The following is a 25,746-nucleotide window of genomic DNA, read 5'->3' on the forward strand; positions in this document are numbered from 1 at the left end:
ATAGGCACCATCCAAAGAATCAACATCTCTGGGGAGGCACGCTAGCCAGATCGGGTTCTTTTGGATCTTGGTTTCGCGTTCAACAGAAAACATTCGTGTTGAGATGCAGGAAACAAAAGCCACTTGTCTTTAGGGGGATATAAAGAAAGGAAATCTTTTCTCTGGGGTTGCTAAAGGCTGAAAAGAAAAGAAGTTTCTATTTTCCTAATATTTTCCATCTGTAAGGTCTTTGATGCAGACAGATGTGAGTTCTTACAGAGGGACTGTTGGCTGCAACGATCCGTGCCATCGTCTTGAATGTGGTTTGCTGGAGCAGCCCACTCCTCAGTGGGTTCCTGGGAACTCAGCACAGAGGTCTGGGCTGAAAGAGTGAATCTGAAACAGAGTCTGAACCTCCTAGGAAAGAGGAAGCATATGCTCTACGATTCAAGGACAGACTCACCTGTGGTCAGGTGACTGTGGGATGCTCTTAGACAGGAACGGGCAGGCTTCCACCAATGAGTATAAGGCAGGGGAGGAGACTGAAGGCCTAAGCGGGCCATACAAGACGCCTTTAAAAACTGCTTGTGTCCAGTGATGTTGTAAAGGCCGGAATTGGACTTGGAAAATTCCAAAGTGTCTCCAGTAGACTTTGATTTTGAACATGAGTCATAAGAGGCCAGGAAGGAAAGTAAATAAGTAAATAAAGAAGAGACGTGATCTGCTCCCTCACCAAGCCACCCACCCTCATCTTCACTTGACTTTAGCATCTTCATCGCTCCCTTTTTTTCCCTAGTAATATTGAAAGGATTACCCTTGTTGGCCCCTCTGTGGTTACTGTGTGATTTTACTGTTATTAAATCTGTTATAAACTGCTTCATTATTCCTGACTCTGACTGTCTCTCCTTTAATCCTTCCGTCACCCTCCCAGAAACGCCGCTCCGTTGGCCGCCAGGAAATCCGAGAGCGAGCCACGGTCTTGCAGACGGTGTTTGAAGATTACGTGCACTCCAGCGAGAGGACGGTCTCCGGGGCCAAGAAAGGTTGGTCGATTTCTTAGGTGATTGTGGATGGATAACCCTGCAGGGCATCGTCCCCACCTCCACCCGCACGCCCCCCAGACAGGTTGAGAGGCCAACCGGGCATCTTTGCTCACCAGCAGAAGCCTTCAATCTCCCTAATTCTGCAGGGTTTGGAAGCAGGCACGGAAGGCTTTAGAGTGATATTAAATGTTAATTTCATCCTTCCCCGTGTTTTGCACAAATGAGGCTTTATCTTGGCTTACGTCAGGACTAGAGCTTTGACCTAGCAACTTGGATCTCCGGGATCCATTTTTCTCTTTCTTAGAAAACCAGATAGAAGAGATATGACATGTCAGCAGGAATAGTTGTAGAGATGGAAATTAGAGATGAAGGCAAGGGCTGGAATCATTAGACCAAAGCAGTTCCTATTTGAAAGTACAAAGGAAAATGAGAAGAACAGTGCTGAGGAAGGACCGTAGGCCATGAACCCAGTTCCTGGGAAATTTACAAAAGAGTTAGGTACTAATTTAATATTCAGTGCCTTTATAGGATAAGTTGGCCCCTGGGATCACCAAGCATTAAGGGTGGACTCAACAGTTCCCTTTGAGTGCGGAACAGAGCACGGGAGAAGGGAGCTTAGAACAGCTGCGTGTCCTTCATGCTGGAACGTGTGTGTCTTGGCTAGTGACTTACCCCCACGTTGGGGGATCCAGAGTTCTTTTCGAACTACTATTTTGAGAAGAATGCCAGGCTGGCTTACCAATAGATAAACACTATAGAATCCTTTCTTCTTTTTATGAATTGAATCTTTAAAAAAAAACACGAAACAGCTTTCCTTTAACAAATATTTATTGAATTGGGCGCCGTTCCAGGTGCTTGGGGTACACCAGGGGTCAGAACAGACAAAAACTGTCACCTTTAGAACATTCTAGTGGGGGAGCAGAAGATGAACGTAATAAACACAATTAGTAAATTCCATATAAATTAGATAGTCTAGGGAAAGGTGATGAGAACGATGGAGAGAACAGAGCAAGTGAGGGAGATGAAGGGGTGAGGGCAGAGTGAGTCCTGTCCTGAGGGTCGATGCTTGAGCAGAAACCTCACGAGGGGCCGCCCCATGGCTCCGACAGAGGGCGTCCAGGCAGGTTGGGGCGTGGGGGTCAGAGTGCACGGGAACTCCTGGACAGCAGTGTGGCTGGAAGGAGGGGAGGGGTGGCAGAGGAAGGGCGTGGAGGCCATCCAGGGGACCCGGTTACCGCGAGTGGAAGGGGAACCATTGGAGGGCTTGGGGCAGAGATGTGGTCTGACAGGTCTGAAAAGGTCACTTGCTGCTGAGTGAGAACAAACTGCGGGCACGGGTGAAGGCTGGGAGACTGGCTACCGGGTGGTTACGGTCATCTGGAAATAGATGACGGAACTAAGTTAGCAAGTATTTGCAAGTGCCTGTTACATACCTTAGCACATCATAAAGGCAGTCCTTAGTTAGGCAGTCCTTAATCAGAACCACCCGAGATGAGAGATGACGTCCCAGTAGTTGCCCCATAACTGCTGATAAAAATCAGTGCGTATTCCCGTCTGGTTTCTGCTAATACCCTGTCCTAGCGTTTCCCTAAAGTGAATTCAGCAACTCCTAAGGCTCCTCCTGAGAACCTGCCTTTAAAGATGTACTGGAACATTCTGTCAGGAGGAATAGAACGTTTATCTCAGTGGAACTTTAGCGTTTGGTCATTTGTGGAAAGTTAGGCAACGTCAGCTTTCTGTACGATGCACAATCAAGTGTGTGCAGCAGGATTTCAGGGTTAATAGCAGAGTTGCAGTGAAGGGGAAGAACACCATCGTTATGACGTCAGTGTCAGAGGTCATCTGGGTATTCTAGCGAGCCTGCAACGATTTCAGTGTGACTGGGTCCTCAGAGTAAAACTTACAGTCAGTAGTCCTTAGAGAATGCGGTTTTGTGTTTTCTCTCGTTATCGTTACCATTGAACTTTATACCAAGAAACAGAGTTACTTGCCTTCTTTTTAAAGGATGTTGGAGTGGGGCCAGTCCCCAATGTTTATGTACCAAGGAGGAAATAAATGTATCGTCTTTTAAGGAAACTGCCCATAGAAGATCTCGGTCACCCCATAGCAGACATTAGGTTCTCCCCTATTCTTCTCTCTCCTCTTACTTAGGATTGAGTTCTGGAGGTTTGGGGGAAATATACACATAACTGCCACACCCCAGGAGTTGATACTGTCTTTTGCATTTCAATCTGCATATGCAAATTCCCCACTACTGACTTGCTTCCCTTTTATGCCATTTCAGAACCCACCTCATGAATAATTAACAAAGCAGCTGGGTTTTGCCTTCAGGGCAGAAACCTAGTTGGAAACTGGGCCAAGTATGCATTTGTTTTCCTTTTGCATTTTCTGACCCAGTCGTTGCTAATGACCTGAACTTTATCGTGGTCAGTTTCCAGAAGCAGTTACCCCTTTCTCCCCTCATGTCTTGCATCTTGTAGCTAGAGCTTCAGGTGGTAAAAATTGTGGTAACCTAAGTTTGAACTCCAGGGTCCTGAACGAAAATTTCAGAAAGCGAAGTCCTTTACCTGCACAGCGCCACTTCCCCTGCGGTTCGAGCCGCTCTTCCCTGAAGAGCAAGGGCTGCACGTGTAGGGGTTGTGCCTGGCTCTGAAGGGATGCTTCTCGAGGTCAAGAAAATGCAAACTACTGAAATCATCCCTCTCCCCTCAGTGTGATCGGAGGGAGGTTGGCTCCTTGGCCAAATGCTTTGTCTTTAGGAGAATTAGAGGGGCAAGCAAGCAGCCTCCTTTCGCCCTTTCTTTGGGTGGTCGTCACTGTTGATGTGCCAGGTAGGAACATGCAACGCGCCTTCTCTGTACAGACGCGTGCTCTTCTCGGGCGGGGGTGGGGTCGGGAGGGGCGAGGATGAGTTGCACCTTCCAGGCTGCAGTTCTGCTCCTTTCTGCCTCCTTGACCCAAAGCCTCATCTGCACGATGCCGCTGTTCCTGATCAGATGTCCGAGAGTACATTTGGTTTCATTGCTCAAAAGGACGAAATGTCCTTGGAAGGTATTTTGAAATCGATTTCCCCTAATCCTGTCATCCTCTGGCTCTGAAATGGGACTTGGTGGCGTGCCACTGCCTGCTCTGATTGGCTAGAGCATCATCCGTCTTCCCAAATAAACGTCTCCTTTCAGGACTTCTCGCCTTCCCGCTCGCCTCGGGCCCACAGCCGTCTTCCTTCCACACGTTCCTGGTGCTGCCAGCAGGGCCACTTCCTGCCCCTTGGAAGGTCCTACAGACAGCTGCGCTCCATCTGAGGTTCCTGCTTCTCTGAATTAGCCAAACCTGGGAGTGTGTGCATGTATGTGAGGACGACCAACTGTCGCTGTCCCCAGCGAGACAGGAGCCTTGAGGACGAGGAGGCTTAGTGCAAACAGGCAGTGAGAGATGCTGCCTGACCAGTTGTCGAGGGAGAGAACCCTTCTGCCATTTCTTGGCAAACTCACTATCCCTGTAAAGCTGTTCGTTGAGCACCTAGCTCTCCCAGGACAGAGGCTCTCCAGCCTCAGCTCTCAGGATTGGTGCAGTGAGGAGGAATCCTCTGATCTGCCAGTCTGCTCAAGCACAAGAGTGAGGTGCGTGAGGAGGCCTGGGCCAGTATCGGGGTAAACGAGGCTTTAGAGGGGCAGACTCTGCTTTGGCGTGGCGTGGTTCCAGTCTGCTCTTTCTGTCTAGAGTAAACGTTGGGGGTTGGGAAAGAGAGGGAGGTGGAGAAGAGGCTGGCGTCTCCAGGGTCATGATAGTTGTAGAGCTTTTGCCTCTGAGGACTTGAATATGTGTCAGAACTCTCCAAACAGCACGGGCCATTTGAAATGTTAAAGATTTTCCTTGAAAAACCTCGTCCCCAGTTATTAAAAAGGGGAGTAAGCACAGATTTAAGCGAGGGGTACAGTGGGGTTGCCTTGGTTATTATTTCTCATCGATTGGGAAAAGGAGTTCACTTTGCTCGGTAAATAGAGCTTTGATGGGTTCCCAGGATCCTTCCAGGAGCTGATCTGCTAAGATGACACTTTTTATTACTGTTCATAAACGCCAGTCTCCAGGTGCTGCTGGGATATTACGTTTAAGCTGTGGGCAAACTTGCCAGTCCAGTGGCTCAACAAGCGAGGGCGAGAGACGCTGGTGTTTAGTGCCTGCTTCCATCAGAAGCAGGGCGGGGCGGGGCTCCGGGGGAATTAAAGTCAGTGGGGGTGGGGAGCAGTCCCAAGAGTCCCCCCCGTCCTGTTGGAGTGAGAACAGGGCAGACACTGGACCGTCACTGTTATCCAGAGACATTTAAGGGGAACAAGGTATAGGAAAATGATTCCTCAGAGGGGTGCCCGGGGACTTCCCTGGCGGTCCAGTGGTTAAGACTCTGCGCTTCCAGTGCAGGCGTGCGGGTTCGATCCCTGCTCGTGAACTAAGATCCCACATGCCGCGTGGCGTGGCCCAAAAATTAATTAAATAAATAAATATAAAAATAAATTTTTTAAAAAAGGAGTGCCCAATTAAGGGGTAGCCAGAGTGCCACCCTCCTGGGAACTGCCTCTGACCAGTGCCAGGTTGAGAACAGGGGCCTCTTTCTTAACTTTAAAATAGGACTGAAACTTTCACGATAGACTGTCTGATGAACAGCTCTAAACCGCTGACAGTCCTCAACAGATGAACTGGTCTGTGGGCTATTTTAGAAATTCAGTAATTTTCTTTCTCTTTACAATTCTGTTTTTGTTTCCTTTTTTTACACATTCTTTGAAAGGGTAAGAAACCCCGTATCGATCGATTCTGGATGCGTTCGCACGAATTCGGTTTTAAAATCCCATGAGTATATGGAGAACTGGTGTCAGTGATTCCTCCAGATGGGCAGCTAGAGGTGGCACTCCGGGCAGAGACAGTGTTTACAGTAGCGATAATGTATAGTAATAATAAACATAAGGGCAATCATAATAAAGCCTTGTGAGCCTTTTAAATGTTGTGACATTTGCATGTATTAACTATTTGAGAAAATAATAATTCAATTAGGGAAAAATGTTCCCAATATAAAGGTCTGATGTTTTCATAAGAAAATGGTATACATTGATCCTGTCTTAGTTTCTTCACTCATTCTCTCATTCATTCATTTATACAACAGAAACCTGCTGTGTGCCAGGTACTGTGCTAGACCCCAAGACTATAATGAAGAAGAAAACAGGACCCTCCCCTCTAGGTTTATTACAAGCTACGCAGTAAAATGTGACATTTTATTAGGTTTACTCATTGTGGCTGGTAGACTTACTTATTTTTAGAAATTAAGAAAAATACACAAGTACAGCTTTAGGTTGTTGATGTTTGCTGTGCTATCCTTGTTGTGTGTGCATCGTGGCCCGGCAGGGTGAGCTGCGCAGGGCAGCCCTTAGGCCGGGGCAGCTGAGACCCGTCCTGACCGCCTCTCGCCCTCTCACTGTCTTTCAGCCCTGCAGTCCTTCATCCGGGCCTACGCGACCTACCCCCGGGAGCTGAAGCACATCTTCCACATCCGATCACTCCACCTCGGGCATGTGGCTAAGAGCTTTGGGCTAAGAGATGCCCCTAAAAATCTCAGTGCCTTGGCCACAAAGAAGAAGAAAGCAAACCTGAAAAGGTAGGGTGGGCTGAATTTGTCCTCTGTTCAGATTGGCAGCCATGAGATGGTGTGGGGGGCTGCTGTGTGCCAACTTGCATTTTTGTGGTAAATTATCGCCAGTATCTGCCCTTCTCTCAGTATGATGAGTGCTTGGAACAGCTGGAAAAATACCTAATCTGAATGCGTTTAAGGCACTTGCAGAAATTCGATGATGGGTCCTGACCCAACTCCTGTTGGGTCCAGAGTAGTGGGGATTATTGGAACAGCAAGACTGCCCACGGATAGAGTAACTCTGGGGCTTTTCACACTCAGAGCTCCAGGTGTGCTGTGGTCCACCCTGGAAAGCTCTGGGGACTTGAAGGAAGACGGTGGTGAGTTCCATGAAACTCTGCTGCGGCTGCAGGGCTCCTGCAGGCTGGCTGGGCATGGGGGCCGGGCCTGGGGCTCCCAGCGCCGTGTGCCGCTCTGCTTGGTGCTGGCATGCACCTCCAGCACTGAGCACGTGTAGGGCAAGTGCAGTGGACTCTTCTCCCTCCGCCCCCTGCTCCCCCCCCCAAAAAAAGAACACGTTAGGAACGGTCCAGAGTCGGAGTGAGAAGTGTTGCCCTGCAGGTTGGGCACTGGGCTCCGAGTCCATCTTCACTATTTCAAGAGGTCCTGAGATGATTTCTCTCAACGAAATGCAGTTGTAAAAGGTCTTCTTTCTCTCCTCAAAGACAGGGTATTCATGGGAATTTCCTGGCAGTCCAGTGGTTAGGACTCGGCCCTTTCACTGCCATGGCCCTGGGTTCAGTCCCTGGTCAGGGAGCTAAGATCCTGCAAGCCACATGGTGGTGCAGCCAAAAAACACACCACACACGGTGTTCTTTTAGTACCAGCCCCAGCCCTTCGCGGGAGCTAGAGTTTCTTAGATGCCAGGAGCTGCTTGTATGGGGAGTTGGGGGCAGATCATTGTTGTTTTGTTTTGTTTTGTTTTGTTTTTGCTGTACGCGGGCCTCTCACTGTTGCGGCCTCTCCCGTTGCGGAGCACAGGCTCCGGACGCGCAGGCTCAGCGGCCATGGCTCACGGGCCCAGCCGCTCGGCGGCACGTGGGATCTTCCCGGACCGGGGCACAAACCCGCGTCCCCTGCATCGGCAGGCGGACTCCCAACCCCTGCGCCACCAGGGCAGCCCCCATGTTGGACTTGTTAAGATGCTTCGTCTTTTCTCTTATAGTAACCCCCTCATGTAGGACAACACTCCAGTCATTCTGTGAGGCAGGCATTTCCCCGCACGCTCTTCTCCGATGCCCGGACGAGACTGAGACACGTCCGGCTCTGGTCTCCTCCAGGACGTTTTGAGGTGCAGAGCGTTGCCTGCTGCCACACGCTACCTGTCCTGGGCAGGGCTGCGGCCAGAGACCCCTCTGCTCGAGCCAGGTCCTCCCTGAGGGAGAAGGTGCCTCAGCTCCACTCCAGGTTTGGGACTGCCGTGCACCAGAGTTAGGTTCCTTCCTTTGGGTTTGGGGTAGCTGACATCTGTACATAGTAACTGGTTTTAAGTATGTGACAAAACTATGAGGCTCGCAGTCAGGTCTGGAATGACCTCCTAGTGGTCTGGAAGCCTGGCCATCCTGTCCCACCGTCTCTAAAACGCCGACACGTGAAGGAGGTGGGAATCCATCTGCCACGTGATCACTGGTAAGAAACACGTATTTTGTTTATTCCTCTTCCTGCTAGTAAACGTGACCCCAGTATTTTACTGTCAGCAGCTGATCTACCTTTGCAAGCGTTAATAGCAGCTCTTCAGACTGGGTGTGCCCAGCCCTCACCCAGGGAAGGCAGAGCGGGAGGCTCGAGGCGCTGGGAGTAGCAGGGGACTCGGAGCCAGCATTGTCCTTACCTTGCAAAGCCGCCAGGGAGAGAGCAAGCGGCCGCCTCCCGCTTCAGCTGACCCGCGCTGGCAGATGGGCACCAGGGCTACGATACCCCTGTGAGCAGGGGATTTAGCCGGGCTTTATTTAGGGAAGAATGGGCTGATTAGCTGATAAAGAGCATGTAAGATGGTATGGGGCAGCCTTTGATGTCTGGCTGGCGCGGCGGGGAGCCGGGTGGTGAGTGACAGCAGTGTGTCACACGATTACCCCGCCCGTGACAGTGCCGCTGTCTGTTCTTGCCATGTCACCACTCTGTTACAGCGACTTTTTCCGTTGTTATGCCCTTCTTTTGAAGGCATTTCTCCCCACACTCCTTACACCCTCCCGCCCCACCCCTGCCTTGTTAATGCAGACGGGCACTCAAGGATACAGTAAGTACCTTCTTTACTGGGGGAGATCTTGTCACTCCTGAGGAAGAATGGCTTTGCAGCTAATCTGCACATGGACCGTATCACTGTGGTCGGGGAAGCGGCAGAGAAACTTGACAGGTTCTCTGCACCTCAGTCGGGGCTCGAGCCAGTGCCAGTCGCCGCTTTTTAAGGAACAGGAAAGAAAAGTCCATTAAACCCCACACAAGTGTGGAGAGTTACGCTGTGGCCACAATGATTGTCCTGAGATGAGGCGTCTCTTCTGAAATCCATCTGTCAAGGAAGAGAAGGGGTTCCTTGGGTTTTGTGTGGGTGGGTAAAATGATAGCACTAATTTCTCCGAATTATTCTGCATATTCCATTTATGGTGTTCACTGCTAGAATAGTTACGTTATGTGCAAACCTCTGATATCTGCAAACCAAATTGATGAGACCGTAAGCAAAATCCTGTCTCGCCTGCCATCCCCAAGCAAGGAGTTCACCCGGGTGTTAGCGCATGAGGCCAGGGCAGGTGAGGCTTGGAGACTACTGGACATTTCTGTGCAGTGACAGAGGGAACTTCTGTCTCGTCTATATGCCTTTATTCCTTCACTGGACCACTTTTCAGAAAAAGGAAAAAAAGAGTTAATGTCCCCAAATAAGGTCTTAATCAGCAGGTCTCTCTCTGTCTCCTTTTTGAGTCCTCAGTTCTGAAGGGGAACAGCAAGTGTCTTCGCCCTGCGCACAGAAGCACAGAGTCACGAGCACTCTTCTGACACTGACACACAAGCCTGTCAGAACAGCCCGCCACCCCAGATACCTCCATATCCACGTGCACAGGCAGTCGGTGCTGTTGGTAGAATTTTGAATGGCCCCTTAGCAACATCCGTCACGAACACAGCATTTTCCTCCCGTGAAATGCAGTTCTTCTTTTGCAGCTAGGTAGATTCAGCAGTCCCTGAGCAGCAAAGGTAACATACCTTCCAAAATTTCCATCTTCCCAGGAGTCGCTGAGACCCGGCGCTGTCTGCTCTGGGAGGGCAGAGCTGTGTTGTTTGCCAGGGTGTCTGTCTGTCTGTCTAGGCAGTCACACATGTGAGTAGAACCTGTCCAGGACCAGTGAGCAGACAACTTCCTCATCCGTTTGACACTCTGTGGTCAGTGGTTCAAGGATATAGAAAGTAATGAGCCTTAAAGTCTTAGTGTTATGGTGGCAATGTGAAAGGGCAAGTCTGTTGGGTTTAAACCACCCTATCTCATTTGGATTATATGCTATAATTGTAAGTTCACTTTCCCCCAAACTGTTTAGTTTGCAGCTCCCTAAGGCTGGTCTCACCACTGGCTTCTACCATCTGGGTCTTTCTGAAGTTCTTCTTAGTGCGTAGATTTCTTTGTATAAATTTTCTCAAACCAGCCCAGCTAAGTGTTACCTGGTAGTTCTCATCTGATCAAAAAGTGGGGCTGTCTGATCCCTTAGTACTTACTGGATCTGGGCGTGCTTGGTCAGGGCTCAGCAGGCTGGGATCCGTAGTGGAAGGGGACGGAGCTGGTCCCCTGGGGCCGGGCCTCACATCCTAGCCACCATACCCAGCAGGGCAGAGCATGTCCCTCACCTCTGTTACTTCCAAAGCTCTACATTTAGTGTACTTGTTAAAATAAGGAAACATCCTTAGGGAGGTCATTCTTGCCAGACTTTTCTCATCTGTGAAATGCTTTTCATTGAAGTTCAAAGCAGAGACTTTGTGGACCTCCACTTCAGGGCCATTTTTCACCTTTTTTTTTTTAAATTTATGTTTCTCTTTTTTCATTGAAGTGTAGTTAATTTACAATGTTGTGTTAGTTTCAGGTGTACAGCAAAGTGACTCAGTTATACATATATATTTATATATTTTTCAGATTCTTTTCCATCATAGGTTGTTAAAAGATACTGAGTATAGTTCCCTGTGCGCTGCAGTAGGACCTTGCTGTTTACCTGTTGTATAGTAGTGTATATATGTTAATCCCAAACTCTTAATTTATCTCCCACCCACCCCCCCATCCCCTTTGGTAACCGTAAGTTTGTTTTCTATGTCTGTGAGTCTATTTCTGTTTTGTAAATAAGCTCATTTGTGTCATTTTTTTAGATTCCACCTATAAGTGATAAGTGGTGTTATGTGATATTAGTCTTTGTCTGACTTACTTAGTATGATCATCTCTAGATCCATCCATGTGACTGCAAATGACATTATTTCATTTTTTATGGCTGAGTAGGATTCCATTGTTTACATATATACCGCGTCTTCTTTATCCATTCCTCTGTCGATGGACACTTAGGTTGCTTCCATGTCTTGGCTAATGTGAACAGTGCTGCTGTGAACATAGGGGTGCCTGTATCTTTTCAAATTATAGTTTTCTCCCGTTTTTCATCTTTGAAGGCCTTTGCTCTGTCCCTCTCTGTGATTGTCACTCTCACTTTTTCAGTAATTATTAAACAACTTGTGAGGGTTACTGTGTTGAATAGACTCTAGTTTGAGAAGTTCATACACGCATCAGCCATCTCCCGGCCCCTCCACTTGTTTCTTAAATGCTGACTGTGGGAGTGTCATGCAGTAATTGACAAGAGCCTGGGTTTTACCCACACGGCATCGGGGCTGGGTCACTTACCGTTTCTGTTCCTCAGTCCCCTCACCTCTCAGACAGTGGCGCGGAGCCTCACAGTGTTGTCTGGGGACCAACCAGGTGGCGAGTACAAAGCATCGACACAGTGTCTGGGACATGAACACGGGAGCACTTGCGGAGGTGGTGACCAAGACAGGAGCACTGGTTCTTCCCGCCGGCCTTCATCACACTTAGAAGCATCCCTGGAGCAGAGAGAGTGAACCTGTCATTAACTGTCAACCTTTCAGCACCTCGAAGTTTTCTTATCAGGAACCACCTTGAGAACGCAGGGCTGGTCCCCTCCAAGACGAGCGTGAAGATGCTGCAGCTGCGTCTCCCTGCAAAGCAGTATTCTCATCATTAAGCATCTTGCCTGCCAATTGTTATGTGGCCTTTACAGCCTCCCTAATATCACTTAATTAGCTGAAGGCAAACCTGGAATCTTGCCCACCGTGAAAATTCTCTCCGTTTCCTTGAGCCAGTCATCGTTCTGTAGGAAGACAGAGTGGCCAGACGTGAGGTCAGAGGCTGGACAAAGCCCCGTTTGGAAACATGGGGGTTCCTCTCCGCACCCGATCTTGGAGCGGCGTCCTGCACTGCTCATCCCTGCCCTGATCCCTCCGGCCTCCTGGTCTCCCCCTTCAGCCTCCCCGCCCCGTCCCCATGGATCCCCTCAACTTCATTGTAGAACAGTCCACTGCCGGGTCTCCTGCGGCCCTTCCGGTCCCGCTGACCGGTGCTCCCCTTGCCCGTCGTGCCCCCGCTTCTTCCAGCCTTTCGGTGATGTCTCCTAACTCTAATAATTAGGACACACCCCCTCTTCCCTCTCCCCACGGCCTCAGCTGGCACCCCTCCTTTCTCGTTCTCTCCCGGGGCCTTTGCCCGGCATGCTGCGGGCCTGGGCCTCTCCTCACCCCTCTTCGTCTTTGGGCCTCCGTCCCTTCTTCGAGGAAGTCTCCTCTGGCACACCTGCCTGGGTGGACACCGCATGCCCCCATTCCACCCCCCACCCCACCCCTCACCGCCATCACAGTAGCCCTACACCTGTCTGTGATGTTTGTCTGTGTGGTTCCTGTCTCTCCCCTCCGTGTAGCTCAGGGTAGAAACCCTGTCTGGTTTTCCTCATCACATCCCCAGCACCTACCTGGCACGCGATAGGTGCTCAGGAAGTAGTTTTGAATAGATGAACGGAACCTGAAAGTCTTCTGTAATTCTGAGAGGAAGAGCATAAAGGGAAAGAGAAAAGAGGGGTTGTTCTGACAGGAACCAGGTAAATGCCTCTTAATTGTTTAGTTAGCCCAGCAAACAGCAAATCCTGCCTTTCACAGCGCCCCGGCCACTCCGTAGTCTGTCCTGAGAGAACAAGCATGGGGTCACTTTCCTCTTGGCATGAAATAGTCCCCGAGAAGGACTGAGCCTCGGGCCCTGTTTCCCCGACGTCACAGTGGAGGAACCCACAGAACGTGGAGATGAGTGGGTTCGGGATCGGGGTCTCCACCAGCCTGGGTAGGGCCAGGGCAGATGCCCACAGAGGGTCAGTTCACTCGACCTCAGCCTGAAGACCAGAGGGAAACAGCTAGGACCACCGGCAGTGACTGTGAGGACAGGTGTGCGTGTCCCGTGGGGCAGGGGAGCAGAATCTCCTCTCGCAGGCTGCTAGGGAGCCGTGTGAAAACACAGGAGGGCCCGTGCTTTAAAGGTGAGCTCGGGTTAAGGGGGAGAATTTTCACCTAGAGCCTGGGTGAGCTGTATGGACTGTAGCCGAGACCGTATTCTGCCGGCCTCTGTGTCAAGGGTGATGAGGTGGGTGACCTCGAAGCCCACGCTGGCTTGCCTCTCTGGGACATCTGTACCGACAAGAAGTGTCCAGACTGGGACAAGGGGCAGGACGAGTGCTGTGGACGGTGGCTGGGTCTCTCTGGGTGAAGAACACCGGCACAGAGGGGTCACTTGGGGGTGATGTGATTACTGAGGTCCCCCCATTGCATGCACACACAGCCCTGGGTTGAGCTGCGTGGGCAGGGCTCCTCGGAGGGCCGGCCCTCCGCCCTCAGCACCCCCGGCGCAGCTCCACGTTGCTCCCTGCCCGCCGCCAGGCGCCAGCGCTGCACACGCGGCTCTTCACATCTGGTCCTTGCTTCTACCACTGTTTGTTCTGCCTGACACCGTGCAATTAGCAGCCTCCTCGTGAAACACCCCCGCCACCGGTCCGTGCCCACCCCCGGCTAATGAGGCAATCAGGGGGGTTTCACAGTGACCCTGCGCTGCCTCCACACCTGGGTCACCTGCAGACAGCGGGAGCCACGGGGCGTGTGCTTTCAGGCAGGCAGTCAGGGCTGACAACAAAGAACAGGAACCCAGCCAGCCTCTCCCGGGAGGATGCTGGAGACGGCACATTCCCGTTGGAGCCTTCCCGGCCCTGGAGTCTGAAGATGTGCCTGGCCCAGCACGCGCTGGCAGATGCCAGACCCACGAGGCCTCGCGCAGCAGGAGACCCGACTCTGCAACGCCTTGTCCTTGCTCCAAGCTCTTCTAGTTCAGACTATTCGAGAAATCAGGAAGGAAGGAGCACGACGGTCCCCCAGCTCTCCGCTTGCTACACGCAGCTTAGTTCAGGCCGCCGACGCCCCTCCTCTCACCTGCCCCCACGTTCCTTGGGCTCCTTCACATCCCAGCCCCTCCACGTACCCCTTGCTCTTACGCCACAGAGCCTTTCCGTCTGGTTAGGACCCACAGGGAATGACCTCAGGTCTTTTCCAGATGTTCTCTCCATTCTGGTCCTGACGTTCCAGCAGCAGGCTGACACGTGGAGTGACGTCTTAACCAATAAGTAGTCCAGAAGAGGGGTGTGGTTTGAGAGCGCCGACATCCCGGAGTGACGGCATCTGGCTGTCTGCCAGCATGTCTCTTGAGGGAGTACGTGTGCCCCTGGCCGTGCTGAATCCACATGCGTTGTCTCGTTGAGCCTCACCAGGTCCCTTCGACCACGGCCGAGTTCCCAGTAACTGGTGAGAAGGTGGACATGCCCGGCCATGTGGCACTGAGTCTGAGAGGCTTGGGAGCCCACATCCCTGGCACTCGTCTCCTCCCTTGCATGCACCCGTTTGGAAGCTTCTGGTTTCTGTGGTTAGTGTTAGGCTAAGGGGCAAGTCGATGAATTCTGTCACGGGCGTTTTGGCCCGTGAGCAGGTAATGCTTTGTGTGATGGGGGAAATGGACTTAAAGCAGAAGACGCTCTGGTGCCCACATGGAAGGGTTTGATTTGAAGCCGTCAGAATGGCAAACCCTGCAGTGGGTGCGAGCACCTTTCTGCTCATGGGGCAGACCTCTGAGAACAGACAACTGTGGGCAAGATGCGGATCCGGCTTTTTCTCTAGTTTCCTTCCGAGTCTAGAGGCAGAGGGTGCAGTGGGAGAGGCCCGGGCTTGGGGTCAGGCGCTCAGCAGCACCTTCGCGTTTTGCCGCGGGGCCTGTCAGGTCGTGTGGGGCGTGGGGAGGGGTGATGGACACGCGGCACTGGCCGGGGCTTAGAGTCGTTGTCCAGTAAATGCTGATTCCTCTGCCCCTGCCCGCTTCTCTCTGAGTCTGTGAATAAAAAGTGAAAGCTTCACGGGAATTCCCTGGCGGTCCAGCGGTTAGGACTTGGTGCTGTCACTGCCGAGGCTCCAGGTTCAATCCCTGATCGGGGAACTAAGATCCCACAAGCCTCGCGGTGTGGCCAAAAAGAAAAAGAAAAAAAGTGGAAGTTTTATAGACTCTTCCCCGAACGCTCCCACCCACCGGAACCTTGTGCCTTCGGTCACATTACTCCTTGGTTGTAAGACCTCCGCTTCAGGGCTCCCAGCAACGGGGTAGGGGGGACTCGCCACCTCCAGGGTGGAGTTAGTTAGAGCTCCTGAAATGAGCCCAGATTGACCACTTTCACTTTGCACCCTTTGGTCTCCGGATTCAAATGCTGAATGTGCGTGACTTACAAAGCTGACGATACAAGGTGTTGCTATTGACAAAGCAGCCCCGGGTCCACGTGACGAGGCGTCCGGTGTCTGATGACGGCGGCCCATCTCCTCTGCCTTCCTCTTTCCGGATTGTTGATGATGATTATAGTCAGCGTGTTCCCGGTGCCTTCAGGACAGGCGCTCTGATACGGGCTTTGATTCATTAGTTCGTTTAATCCTTTCGAGAGTAAGCAGCCTGGCACTGAGAGAAGTAGCGCCTCGGCCAAGCTCAGAAAATAGGTCCCACAGCCCCTGCAGGACGGTGCCGGGGTCCTCCCCTCCGAGGGCCAGCTCCGCCCCGGCGCCTCCAGCCGCCCCACGTCCCAGCCCAGGGCGGCTTTTCTCTCCGCCCAGGTTCTTGTCAGAATCTGGCTCCTCCAACTGCCCAAACGTGCAGTAGAGCCCGGCCGGCCCAGAGAGCAGGGCAGTCACGTCTATCACTGCAGCCAGTGGTGACAGCAGAGACCACCGCTGCCACCCACGTGGGGCTCAGCCGCGGCTGGGCTCCGGTCAGAGCCGTGGGTTTCCTCCTCTGGTCCTCCCATGTCCTCACGTGCTGTCCCTCTCCCGGGGCGGGGCCAGGACTCGCACCCTGGCCTCCTGGCTCGACGCTGTGCGGCTTCTCCCACCCTCGGCTTCGGGTCAGCCTGTGGCTCAGGCAGCTGAGCCCCTGCCCGTGTGCACGTGTGACGAGCCAGACCACCCGCCTTCTCTGGCGCAAGAGCGTGGGCCCCCAGTTCAGGGTCACCTTTTAGCCGAGCCCATCCCTCTGGCCCGTTGGGGTGCTCTGCCGTCCAGCGTGCTAGCTGTCCCTGCAGGCTCCGTCTCATCTGCAGAGGTGATAAATACGCCTCATAATGTCGTTCGAGTCATCGATAATGGTGTCAGGCAGGGCAAGCCCAGAGGGTTTGGAGCTGGGATTCTGCCCAAGCTTATCAGTCTCCGTGTTTGCGGGACACAGTCACGGCAGTTACAGAAACACGGAACTGTTGCCATGTGCACCCTGTATCTCTCCATCTGAACGTTTTCACAGAGAGTTAGATTCTGTAAAGCACCCTTCGTTTTACCTTCGCGCTACCCCTTGCGTCCACGTGGAGGCCCTTTCTGACGTGTGAGGAATCTCAGCTTAGGGGAAGCTACTGACTGCAGGGTCGTCAGCTAGGTGAGGGCCGGGCTGGGATTCCAACCAGCGCCGTCAGGGTCCTGCTGCCGCACCTCTTCCCCAACACCGCCACCTGCTGTGTGACGTCCAGGCCTGGCTCCTGGCAGAACTTCCACAAAGGTCTCTGGCACTTGGACAGGCACTTCTGGGATCCTGACTCAGGGCGTCGCTTTCAGACCTCGGCCATCTCTAAGCCTTGCCTCTGTCCCCCTTCCCGTTGTGGGCGCCTTTCCAGGCAGCAGGTTGGTCATGGCATCTACATACTGATCGCCTGTGACCTGCACGGCCTGGCATCCGCCTGCCACCAGCTCTTCACTGGGTCTCGTTGTTAGGTGTGAGGCAGAGACCCACTTTTTCTCCGTCTCTGCGTACACAGAGCCACTCAGGAATTTTCTGGAATGATATCCACTGCCTCAGCAGGGCTCCCCTGGAGTGGAGTGTCTTCTGGGGCCCTGGGAGTTTTACAAGCGCTAGAGTCGGTATGGTCCTAAGAAATCGCAAAGAAGGCATCCCTAAAACGGGCAGCCCATCGGCGTGCATCTCTGCCCAAACAGAATCCAGAGGTTAAGGAGCCCTGATGCACTTCCTTTTCCTTCGATGGCCATAAAAGGTCTGATAGCTTGTTCCCCTTCAGTAGGCTAAATTATCGTCCCACACTGGCGGGTTCCGCACCTGAACTACCTTGTTGCCTCAGGGGGACTGCTTGTCACCTTCTCCCTGGAGTTGTTGGTCACTCTCACTGTCATCTGAGAGCCCCCTGAACCCCCTCAGATTCTGTGCCTTTGCTTCATCCGTAAGGGCGAGGCAGGAGGGTAGAAACTTGGAGTCAGCCTCACGCCTCGGAAGCCTTCGCTGTCTCCTTCCACGATCACTCAGAACCCAGGCTTTTCTTCCAGTCTGGGGGCCTGCTTCTGCTGCAGGGTCCTTGGGGCCTCAGTGTGACCCTGGGTCATTTGCTTACAAGCAGAATTTTTCAGATTAGAGAAAGAAATATGCTTTACTGATCTTCTGTCTTGTCTGTTTTAATTATACCACAAGAGAAAAATCCCTCACAAAAACGAACTGAAAGCCAGAGGCAAAGAGGTTTTTGATAAGTAAAAATTAAAATACTTTGATATTTCAGCCCAGGGTAAAATTGTACCACTTGATTTTTTTTCCCCTAAAGTGAGTATGCTGCTTTTCCTGATTACAAAAATAATAATGTGTTTATTGTAAAAATTCGAGAAATAGAGAAAAGCTTAAAAATCATCCAATAAAAGCCCACAATCCAAGTTAATCTCAATTCACATTTTTTGTGGCTCCTACTTTCTCTGCAGGTGTACACGTAGGATCTTTTTATGTCTGTAATGAGATTGAGCAAATCATGATTTTTTAAAACTGCTTTTTTCACTTGTCATCCAGCTGTTACTCTTACGATGCACTTTATCAGGGGTTCCAAAAGTCTTCGAGATCTGCTGTAACGTGAATGTTGCTTCTGTACTGGAAATACTTCGTGTGGGGAACTTGCTCCTTGTGGTAAAAACTTACAGCACAGCGGTTAAGTGTGTACATCGTGGAGTCGGAAAGTTCTGGGCCCCGATCCCACCTCCTCCCTGGACGTGCTGTTTGACCTCCCTGCACCTCAGCTGCCATGCCTGTGGTGCCTCCTTCACAGGATTGTTGAAGTGAATGAGTTAGATGCCTCTCAAGTGCTTACAGCAGCACCTGACGTAAGTAGGTGTCATGCACGTGCTAATAATACAGTTATTGTTAAAGTCACAGAGCCAGTGTCAGTGGCTGTGATTTGACGTGCTTTATGTTTAACTCCGTTAACCCCTGTCATTGTTACTCGCTTATATGTTAATGTGTGTGGTGGACCCCGCTAACGTGGGCCACCGCTGTCGTCATCACCATCATCATCTACTCTTTAACTATGGCCTGCAGGAAGTGTTCTAAAAGTCGGGAGGAATGTACTAGAGGTACGTTTCAAGACCTTGGGGGAGGAGATTGCTTGTTCAGTGACTGTCTCGGATAGCTGGATAACTCTTGGGAAGAAATAGTTAAATTCGCCACATCCTACCATAAGCCAGAACAAAATCTAGATAGAATTAAAGCAGTAGCAGAGGCTAAACGAAGATATCCTTGAATATTTTAAAAAGGCTCCGGTGAGGAAGACTTTTCTGAGCATGGTCCTGAAGCCGTAAAACATAAAAGAAAATATCGAGAGACTTGACAGTACATAAAAATGCAGTTTACCTAATGATAAAATGAAAAATTCTGTCCTGCAAAAGGATGCCATCAGCAGAAGCCTGTGTTAGAATGGCTTTTTACCTATAGGACGATCGTCTGTGAGTTTATTGATAAAGCTGGGAGAAGGTCCTGAGATCGCTCTTCTCCAGTGGCCGTCCTAGCGGGCGTATTGATTTCCTAATTAGGCTGTGATTTCACCTCATTGGCAGTGAAAGTGGCATCTGCCTATCCTGCTGGGTAATCCAGCCTGGTAACCAAGGGGGGGTTATCCAGCCTTCACTGCAAGGGAGTTCCCTGTGGTTAGATAAACTGATCTGTTGCCTGGTAACCACAGGATTACTCCGGTGGACGCGCAGGACGCCCATTTGAGAGGGGTTTGGGCGTTGGGAGGGCAGGGAGGGCAAGAACGTTGGCAAGTTTCTGGGAGAACTGCAGCTTGGCAGGAGAAGCCCATCGTGGGCTTGGGTTTAGAACGTTTCATCTTCCCATCTGTACTTTGCCTTTTCGGCACTGGGCCTCAGAACAGAGGAAAAGCAGGCAGCGAGCTGGCCAAGGGAAAGGTGGGTCCCGTTGGGGTGGCAGCTGACAGCAGGGGAAACCCCTGCAGGGTTGACCCCAAGGTTCTTCCTCCCGAGGAACAGGTCTGAGTCTGGAAGGCCGGAACCCCTGTTTGCTGTCTGGACCACCACTCAGAGTTTGAGTTTGGGTCCCAAGTTGGAAGTCCATTGACTAGAATTAAATCATAAAGTAGCTATAGGAAATGTTGAGGTCATAACCTCAAGGCAAGCAGGACCGTCTCCAAGCCCCGCTTTCTAACAGCATCCTCTGCCTCAGTCGGTGTGGACTCAAAGCCCCTTGACAGACATTCCTGATCGGTGGCATGACACACCCACCAGGGGTGACCTTCCACAGCCCCAGGGCCGGCTGAGTTTGCCTGGGAAGGGACAGATCTCACGTGGCTCAGAAGCAGACGAGAGCGGCGTGGGTGTGTGTACACACACCGGTGTGTCGCATGCCTCGGTGGGGTCCTTGGTGCTGGGTCTGGAGGCCCAGTGGTCTGAGCCCAGGCGCGCTGCCCAGCGCCTTCGGCTGGAAGCGGGACGCATCCCCAGTCCGCTTGCGCTGCCGGCAGCTAGTGCTCAGTCCCCCAGTTGAGACTCTGGTTACTTACCTTGCGTCAGCGGTGGCCGGAGCCGCCGTTGAAGTGCTAGGGCTTAGGCTGGGGCGGCTGTTTTGACTGAAATTTTGCATATTTTGAAACTCAGGTTGTTACATGTAAAATTATACACGATGTGAGCACCTGCCTTCAAACGAGGGGGGAGAGAAAGCATTTCTTCCCGTCACAGCCTGTTCGCTCCGGCTGTCGTGTCACCTGGCTAAAAATAAACCGCAAGCACGGGAACTGACAGCCTTCCGTTTGGAACGAGTTTAGCGCGTTCCGCTGCAGGCCCGTCTCTTGCCGCTTCCCAGCCACACGTGAGGCCCAACATGTGGACGGACCTCCCCCGGACACCAGGGCACACAGTCCACACGGGCAGGGTCTGGGGGGTTAGAACCGCTGCTGTGCACAGAAGGGTGACGCGGTCACCAGAGCCCCAGCCCCACCGTCAGGCCCCAGGGCCAGTCCTGGCTCCTGTGTGGCCTGGGGCGGGGGACAGGGAGGCGGAGGTTCGCTTGGCATCTCTGGGCTTCAGCTGTTCCGTTTTTAACGCTGATTGTCTGCAACCCACATGCCAGCCACCAGCCAGCACTCCGTATGTCTTACTCTCTTTAATTTTTACGCATCCTATGAACTTCGTTCCAAGTATCATCCCCATTTTTCAGATGAAGAAGCCCGCGTCACCCGTTCACCACGTCATTCAGCTAATGAGCGACAGAGCCGGGTTCCAGCCCAGGCACCTCCTTCACCCTTCAGCTCTCCCCTCACTCCTCCCTCTGTCATCTGGCCTCTGCCCGCATCGTCCCACTGAAACGTTTCAGTGAGACCACGAAGGCCTCCTCCACGTCAGATCGTGGTCATTTGTCACCCTCGACCCCGCTGGACCTTCCTGTCCTGCCCAATTGTTCCATCCGGGACCGGCTGCCTGGTGGGAGGAGCTCAGGCTTTGAGTCCATCGGCCCTGTGTTTGCATCTGGGCTTCTGCTCCTAGGAGCTGGATGGTCTTGGGGAGGTTACTTACCCTCCTCCAGTCTTGGTTTCCTTGTCCGTAAAATGAGATGGTAGCCATACCTGCCTCTCGGAGTGAAGATCAGGTGTGGTAACGTAGAGCCCAGAGAGTCCTTCCCTGTGTATTTCTCATCCTTTCACCAAGTCCCGTCCCTGCCCTTGCACGTGCTCTTGTTACCACAGTTGCCTAGCCCTTAAATACGGGGTCCTGTTGTCCCCTTGCCTCAAACCTTTGCCCAGCACAGGCTGCCTTTGCATGTCTCCCCGTCTGTCACGGTAGAAGCTGTTGTGTGACTGACACGGATTTAGCCCCACCGTTGCCTGCACCCTGCCTTCTGCAGCGGGAGTGTAAAGAGATATGGTTGCTTTAACCTAGTTACAATGGTGTCCCTTTCTTAATCAGTTTACTAGCACGGTATTAGTCCTGTTGTTAATCCTGGGCTTTAAAGGAGTTCTGTTATGTTTATTTTTAGTCTGATTTATCTTCTGATTTTTACAGCAAAGGGAAATGCTGCAAATATAAGTAGCAGAGGGTAACATCTGGCTTTTGTAAGAACCCGAGACACTGCCACGTCAGTGTTGAAGGAATTGCAGGCAGAGCAAGATGGATTCTCTGGTAACGACTCTGTTGTTGTGGTTAGGATCCTGTCTTAAGAAACATTATTTTACTCTTCAGTTTTCATAATCATTTTTTCTGTGTACGACTAAACTTCTACAAGTTTCCCCCTCTGCTTTTCTAATCAAATTAATGATGAGGCTGCTGTCCTTTGAAAACAGTTAGCAGGATTCACCATCTGACATTGACTTTCAGTCTTGGGCATTTTCCCTGCGGGTTGGGGCAGGTGAGGACCTCCCTCCCGTTCCTGGGGCCGCTGCCGTCCATTCCCGGTGCGGACACTGACCGGTCTGCCTAAGCACACCTGGGTTTGGGGTTTTGGGGGTCAGAAATAATTTACAAGAGTCTCTTCGGTGGGTGAAGAGGTGTCTGTGGCGGACACCCCAGCCCTCACTGTTTGGCCGCCAAGCCCGGTCCCCAGGAGGAGGCCAGTTGCTTTGAACTGCACGGGGAGGTGGGAGCCGAGGGGGGCGTTCCCAGGAGCTGCTAGCGGGCACTGACTGCTGAGTTTCAAGGCGGGTTTTTCCCCTTCTTTTGGCAAACCGCTGTATCATACACCTCATTTGCCATCAGAGTGTGAGTGTGTTTTCGCTTTTTTTTTCCCCATGAAAACAACACAGAGCAAAGCCTCACTTTTAAAAATGCCATGATATTTTGCCGCCGTTATGAGAATCTGTCAGCGCCGTATCTAATCTTCTGGTGCATAGACTATCAAAACAAGCGCCATTGGAGGGATTGTACTTCTGTTAATACAGAAATGTCAGCTCTGCAGTCTTGGAACCAGCTGCCAGCAGCCTCCTTCCAAATGGAAAAGAAAAAAGTAATAAAGTTTCCTTTCCCCTCTTCAGGCCTGACCTGCACAGGAAGACCCAGAGTAAACAGCGCCTTGCTGAAATCTTGCGTTCGGAATACTCCAGCGGGATGGAGACCAGCGTCACCAAGGTCAGAGAGCAAAACAAACGCGCAGGGCCCGGCAGCCGGCCTCGCAGCGCCGTCCGAAACCAGCGCCCAGCCTTGGCCGTGGGAACAAACTAAAGCCGAAAGCCTTGCGGAGGGACAGCGAGACTTCCCAGGAAGTAGTTTTAAGCTCTGCCCCCACGGGACTGGGCCTCGGTGGATCCCGGAGGCGGGTCCTGTTCTCCTCGGAGGAGCCTTGTGAGGATGAAGGGTGCGCCCCCCCGCAGACCCGGTGACCCGGTGCTGTGCCGAGACACGCTGCAGCCTGAGGGGTCAGGGGGGCGGGGGTCAGCACGGGACGGATCAGCCCCTAACGTGCCTTGTAGGCCTCTCGGATTTATTCCGTCAGTGCCCGTAGACCGCACGGTGCCACCACGACCTCATGTAGAAGACTGACACCCTTTGCCGCAGCCGGGAGGGGGTTGACCCCGCCTTGCGGTGACGCTCTGAAGAAGCTGCACGGTTCACTTCAAGCTGCCCTCTCAACGCGTATATTGGCCTGAAGTTTGTAAAATGGGATTTTAAAAGCTGGATTGAATCGCTAAAAGAAGAGAAAAAAACCTATCTATCAGATCATCTTCTTGATGTACAGATGCTTTATTAAAAAGGACCAAAGGAGCGTTTGGCGTGGGTCCCCAACGCCTCCAGGGGTCACATTTCCCGTGTGCAGGGGCCCTAAGCACCACGTCCCTTTCACATGCAATGCTCTCTCCTCCTTGTCCAGGGAAATTGTACTTTCTCAGGACTAATTGACTTACTGTTGCCTTTTTATTATTTGCCTTTGAAGTCAAAGGGCACCAGTGTCCTGAGCTTTTTCTCCCATCGAATCCCCTCTTGTCTTCCAGAAAGGTCCTGGGGTCTGTACTGTGGCCCAGGCCACAGCTGCCCCTCCCCCATTGTGTTTCCTGGGAGGTTTGAAAGAGGACCCCCGGGGCGTATCGATTTCCCAATAAATGTAAGATTTGGACACGGGTAACTCCAGAGGGGTCCGAAGGAGGGGGGGAAAGCCTCGGCACCTCTCTGTGCACTGGGCAGTGTCCTCTCCACTTTTCCTCCCGTCCTCAGCCCACCCCCGCACCCTGAAGTTACTGGCATGGCTGTCGAGGCCCCACTTCTGTAGCCCCTGCAGATCACATGACCTCAAGGGCCAAGGGGGGGACCACGAGAGTTCCAAGGTGGGCTGTCTGTGGGGATCTCGGGGAGCGGGTCGGCGTCCCTGCATCCATCCCTCGGGCGTGAGGTGAGCCTCGGCTGGTACCACACCAGCAGGGACTCGTCGTAAGGGTGACTGTGAGCCTAGTAAGCCCCGGTCCCCTGCGGGAGGGAAAATGTGACCTCGCAGACCTGGCTGTCACATAGGAGTTAAAAGGAACGGTTGGTGAAATCTGTCACAATGATAATAAATAAGTCAACCTGCAGCACAAGTCCTCCTGACTTTGGGCAAATCTGCCACCTTTCTTTTATTTCCGTGTGTAATGGTCCACGTGATTTGGATGAGAAAAGGAGGGATCAAACTTTATAAACAAAACCCAGCTGTGTGAGAAACAGGATTAATGCCAGTGATCTAGGATGATCAAAGAGGAACCCTACTTTTTAATTTTTTCCCCCCCATAGTATTCACTCCATTAAAGCGGGAGTCTGCACTCCTGGGGCGGGGGCCGGCGGGGGGGCGGGGAGAAGTACCAGAACTGTGCAAAGCGTGTAAGTGACTGTAGTTCTGAGGTGGAAACTCACTCGTTACTTTGCTGACACGTAGGTGAGCGTTTCTTGCCATAGGTGCTATGTGGGCCTGTTTCTAAGTAGAATCAGGGTATTACCCCCAGTTAATAAAGAAACATGGATTTAGCAGGTTTAGGGTTAATATTATCTAAATTTAAATAACCTTAAAATAAATCTCTGTCTTACTATGGCTCGTGACAGATTATACATTTCAGGCATCAATTAGGCAAAGCTTTTAGCCTAATTCCACTGTACCTATTCTAATTCTGTGTGTATCTCCAATCGTGCCTCTTTTTCTAATTTCCCAAACTTACCTCTTTCTCTGTGTCATAAGCCTGATGCCCATATTTAAAAGTCAGAGAATCTGGACATTTCATGGAACGTTGCAGCCTAAAGCTTTTTTCCCTCATGGGCTTGTAAAATGCTTTGTTTTCGAATCCTAGACATCTTCCTGTTTGCAACCCTTAGCGCTGCACATCTTCAGAGGGGGCCCCCCATTCTCACGCACTGAAGGGCAAAGAGCCCTTGGTGAGTGATTAAGGCAGCGCTGATGCAATGCAAACGGCATTTTCCACTCAGAGAAGCAGAGGCAACCGAACCTCAGCAAAGGACATTTTGACAAAGCCCAGTGGATTCCTTTGATTTTTTTCCCCCCCTGTGGTGAGGGGAGGAGAGATTTAGGGAAGAAAGGGGAGTAAATGAGAGCCCCTTAAGGCAGCTGGATCCAAACGGCTAGCGCCCTTGGTGTTGAGCACTTGAGCCCCTCAACGTAAAGTCAGCGGAAGCCGTTAAAATCCAACCATCGCTTCCAGGAGACAGAAATGTAAGGCTTTCTTTCCACTGGAGAAGTTGCCCTGCTTGCGAAGGGCGCTCCACTGGTCTCGTTAAATGCCTGCATGACCGTGACGCCTTATCTCTTAATCTGCTCCACAGAGAAAAAGTTCGGAGCAAAGCCTTTCAGCGTGCTGGCGGCTGGGCACCCCTAAAATCAGCTCGACTTCTCGAAAATGCCCAGAAGCCTTGCAGCGAGGCTGGTTGGGGACTCTCAACTTCTCCACTTTGTTGCCCCTGCCCCCGCGGAGTCTACGTTTATAAGTTGGGGGGAGGTGTCAGTGCAGGAGTAGAGACACCCCCTCTCAGTGCCTCTCCTATTGTCTTGCCTGCTGGGGGTCTCACGCAATTCATTCTTCCTTTTTTTTTTTCCCCCCCCCCCTTGTTTTAAATGAGAGTTCACCCAGCCCCAGGGTTGGGAACCGGGAAACCGATTGAGCCTTCTAGATGGATGAAAGCGGAAGCCCAGCTCACGGCAGAGGCTGTAAAGTTATTATCACAGATGGGAAGTGCAGGACAATTTAA

General features: G+C 51.9%; 1 protein-coding gene across 1 annotated transcript in view; it reads left to right on the plus strand.

Annotated features, from left to right (window-relative positions):
* Positions 1-24,037, plus strand: part of DDX31 (DEAD-box helicase 31) — a 73,439-nt gene extending 49,402 nt beyond the window's left edge. The window contains exons 18-20 of the mRNA XM_082656032.1: positions 911-1,022; positions 6,495-6,663; positions 22,563-24,037. Of these exons, the coding sequence (XP_082512158.1) occupies positions 911-1,022; positions 6,495-6,663; positions 22,563-22,749 (468 nt within the window). The 3' untranslated portion in view covers positions 22,750-24,037. The remainder of the gene's footprint in view (positions 1-910; positions 1,023-6,494; positions 6,664-22,562) is intronic.
* Positions 24,038-25,746: the final 1,709 nt, after the last annotated feature.

This window comes from Grampus griseus (genome assembly GCF_964374135.1).
Source record: "Grampus griseus genome assembly, chromosome: 6".
In the NCBI taxonomy this organism is placed as follows: Eukaryota; Metazoa; Chordata; class Mammalia; order Artiodactyla; family Delphinidae; genus Grampus; species Grampus griseus.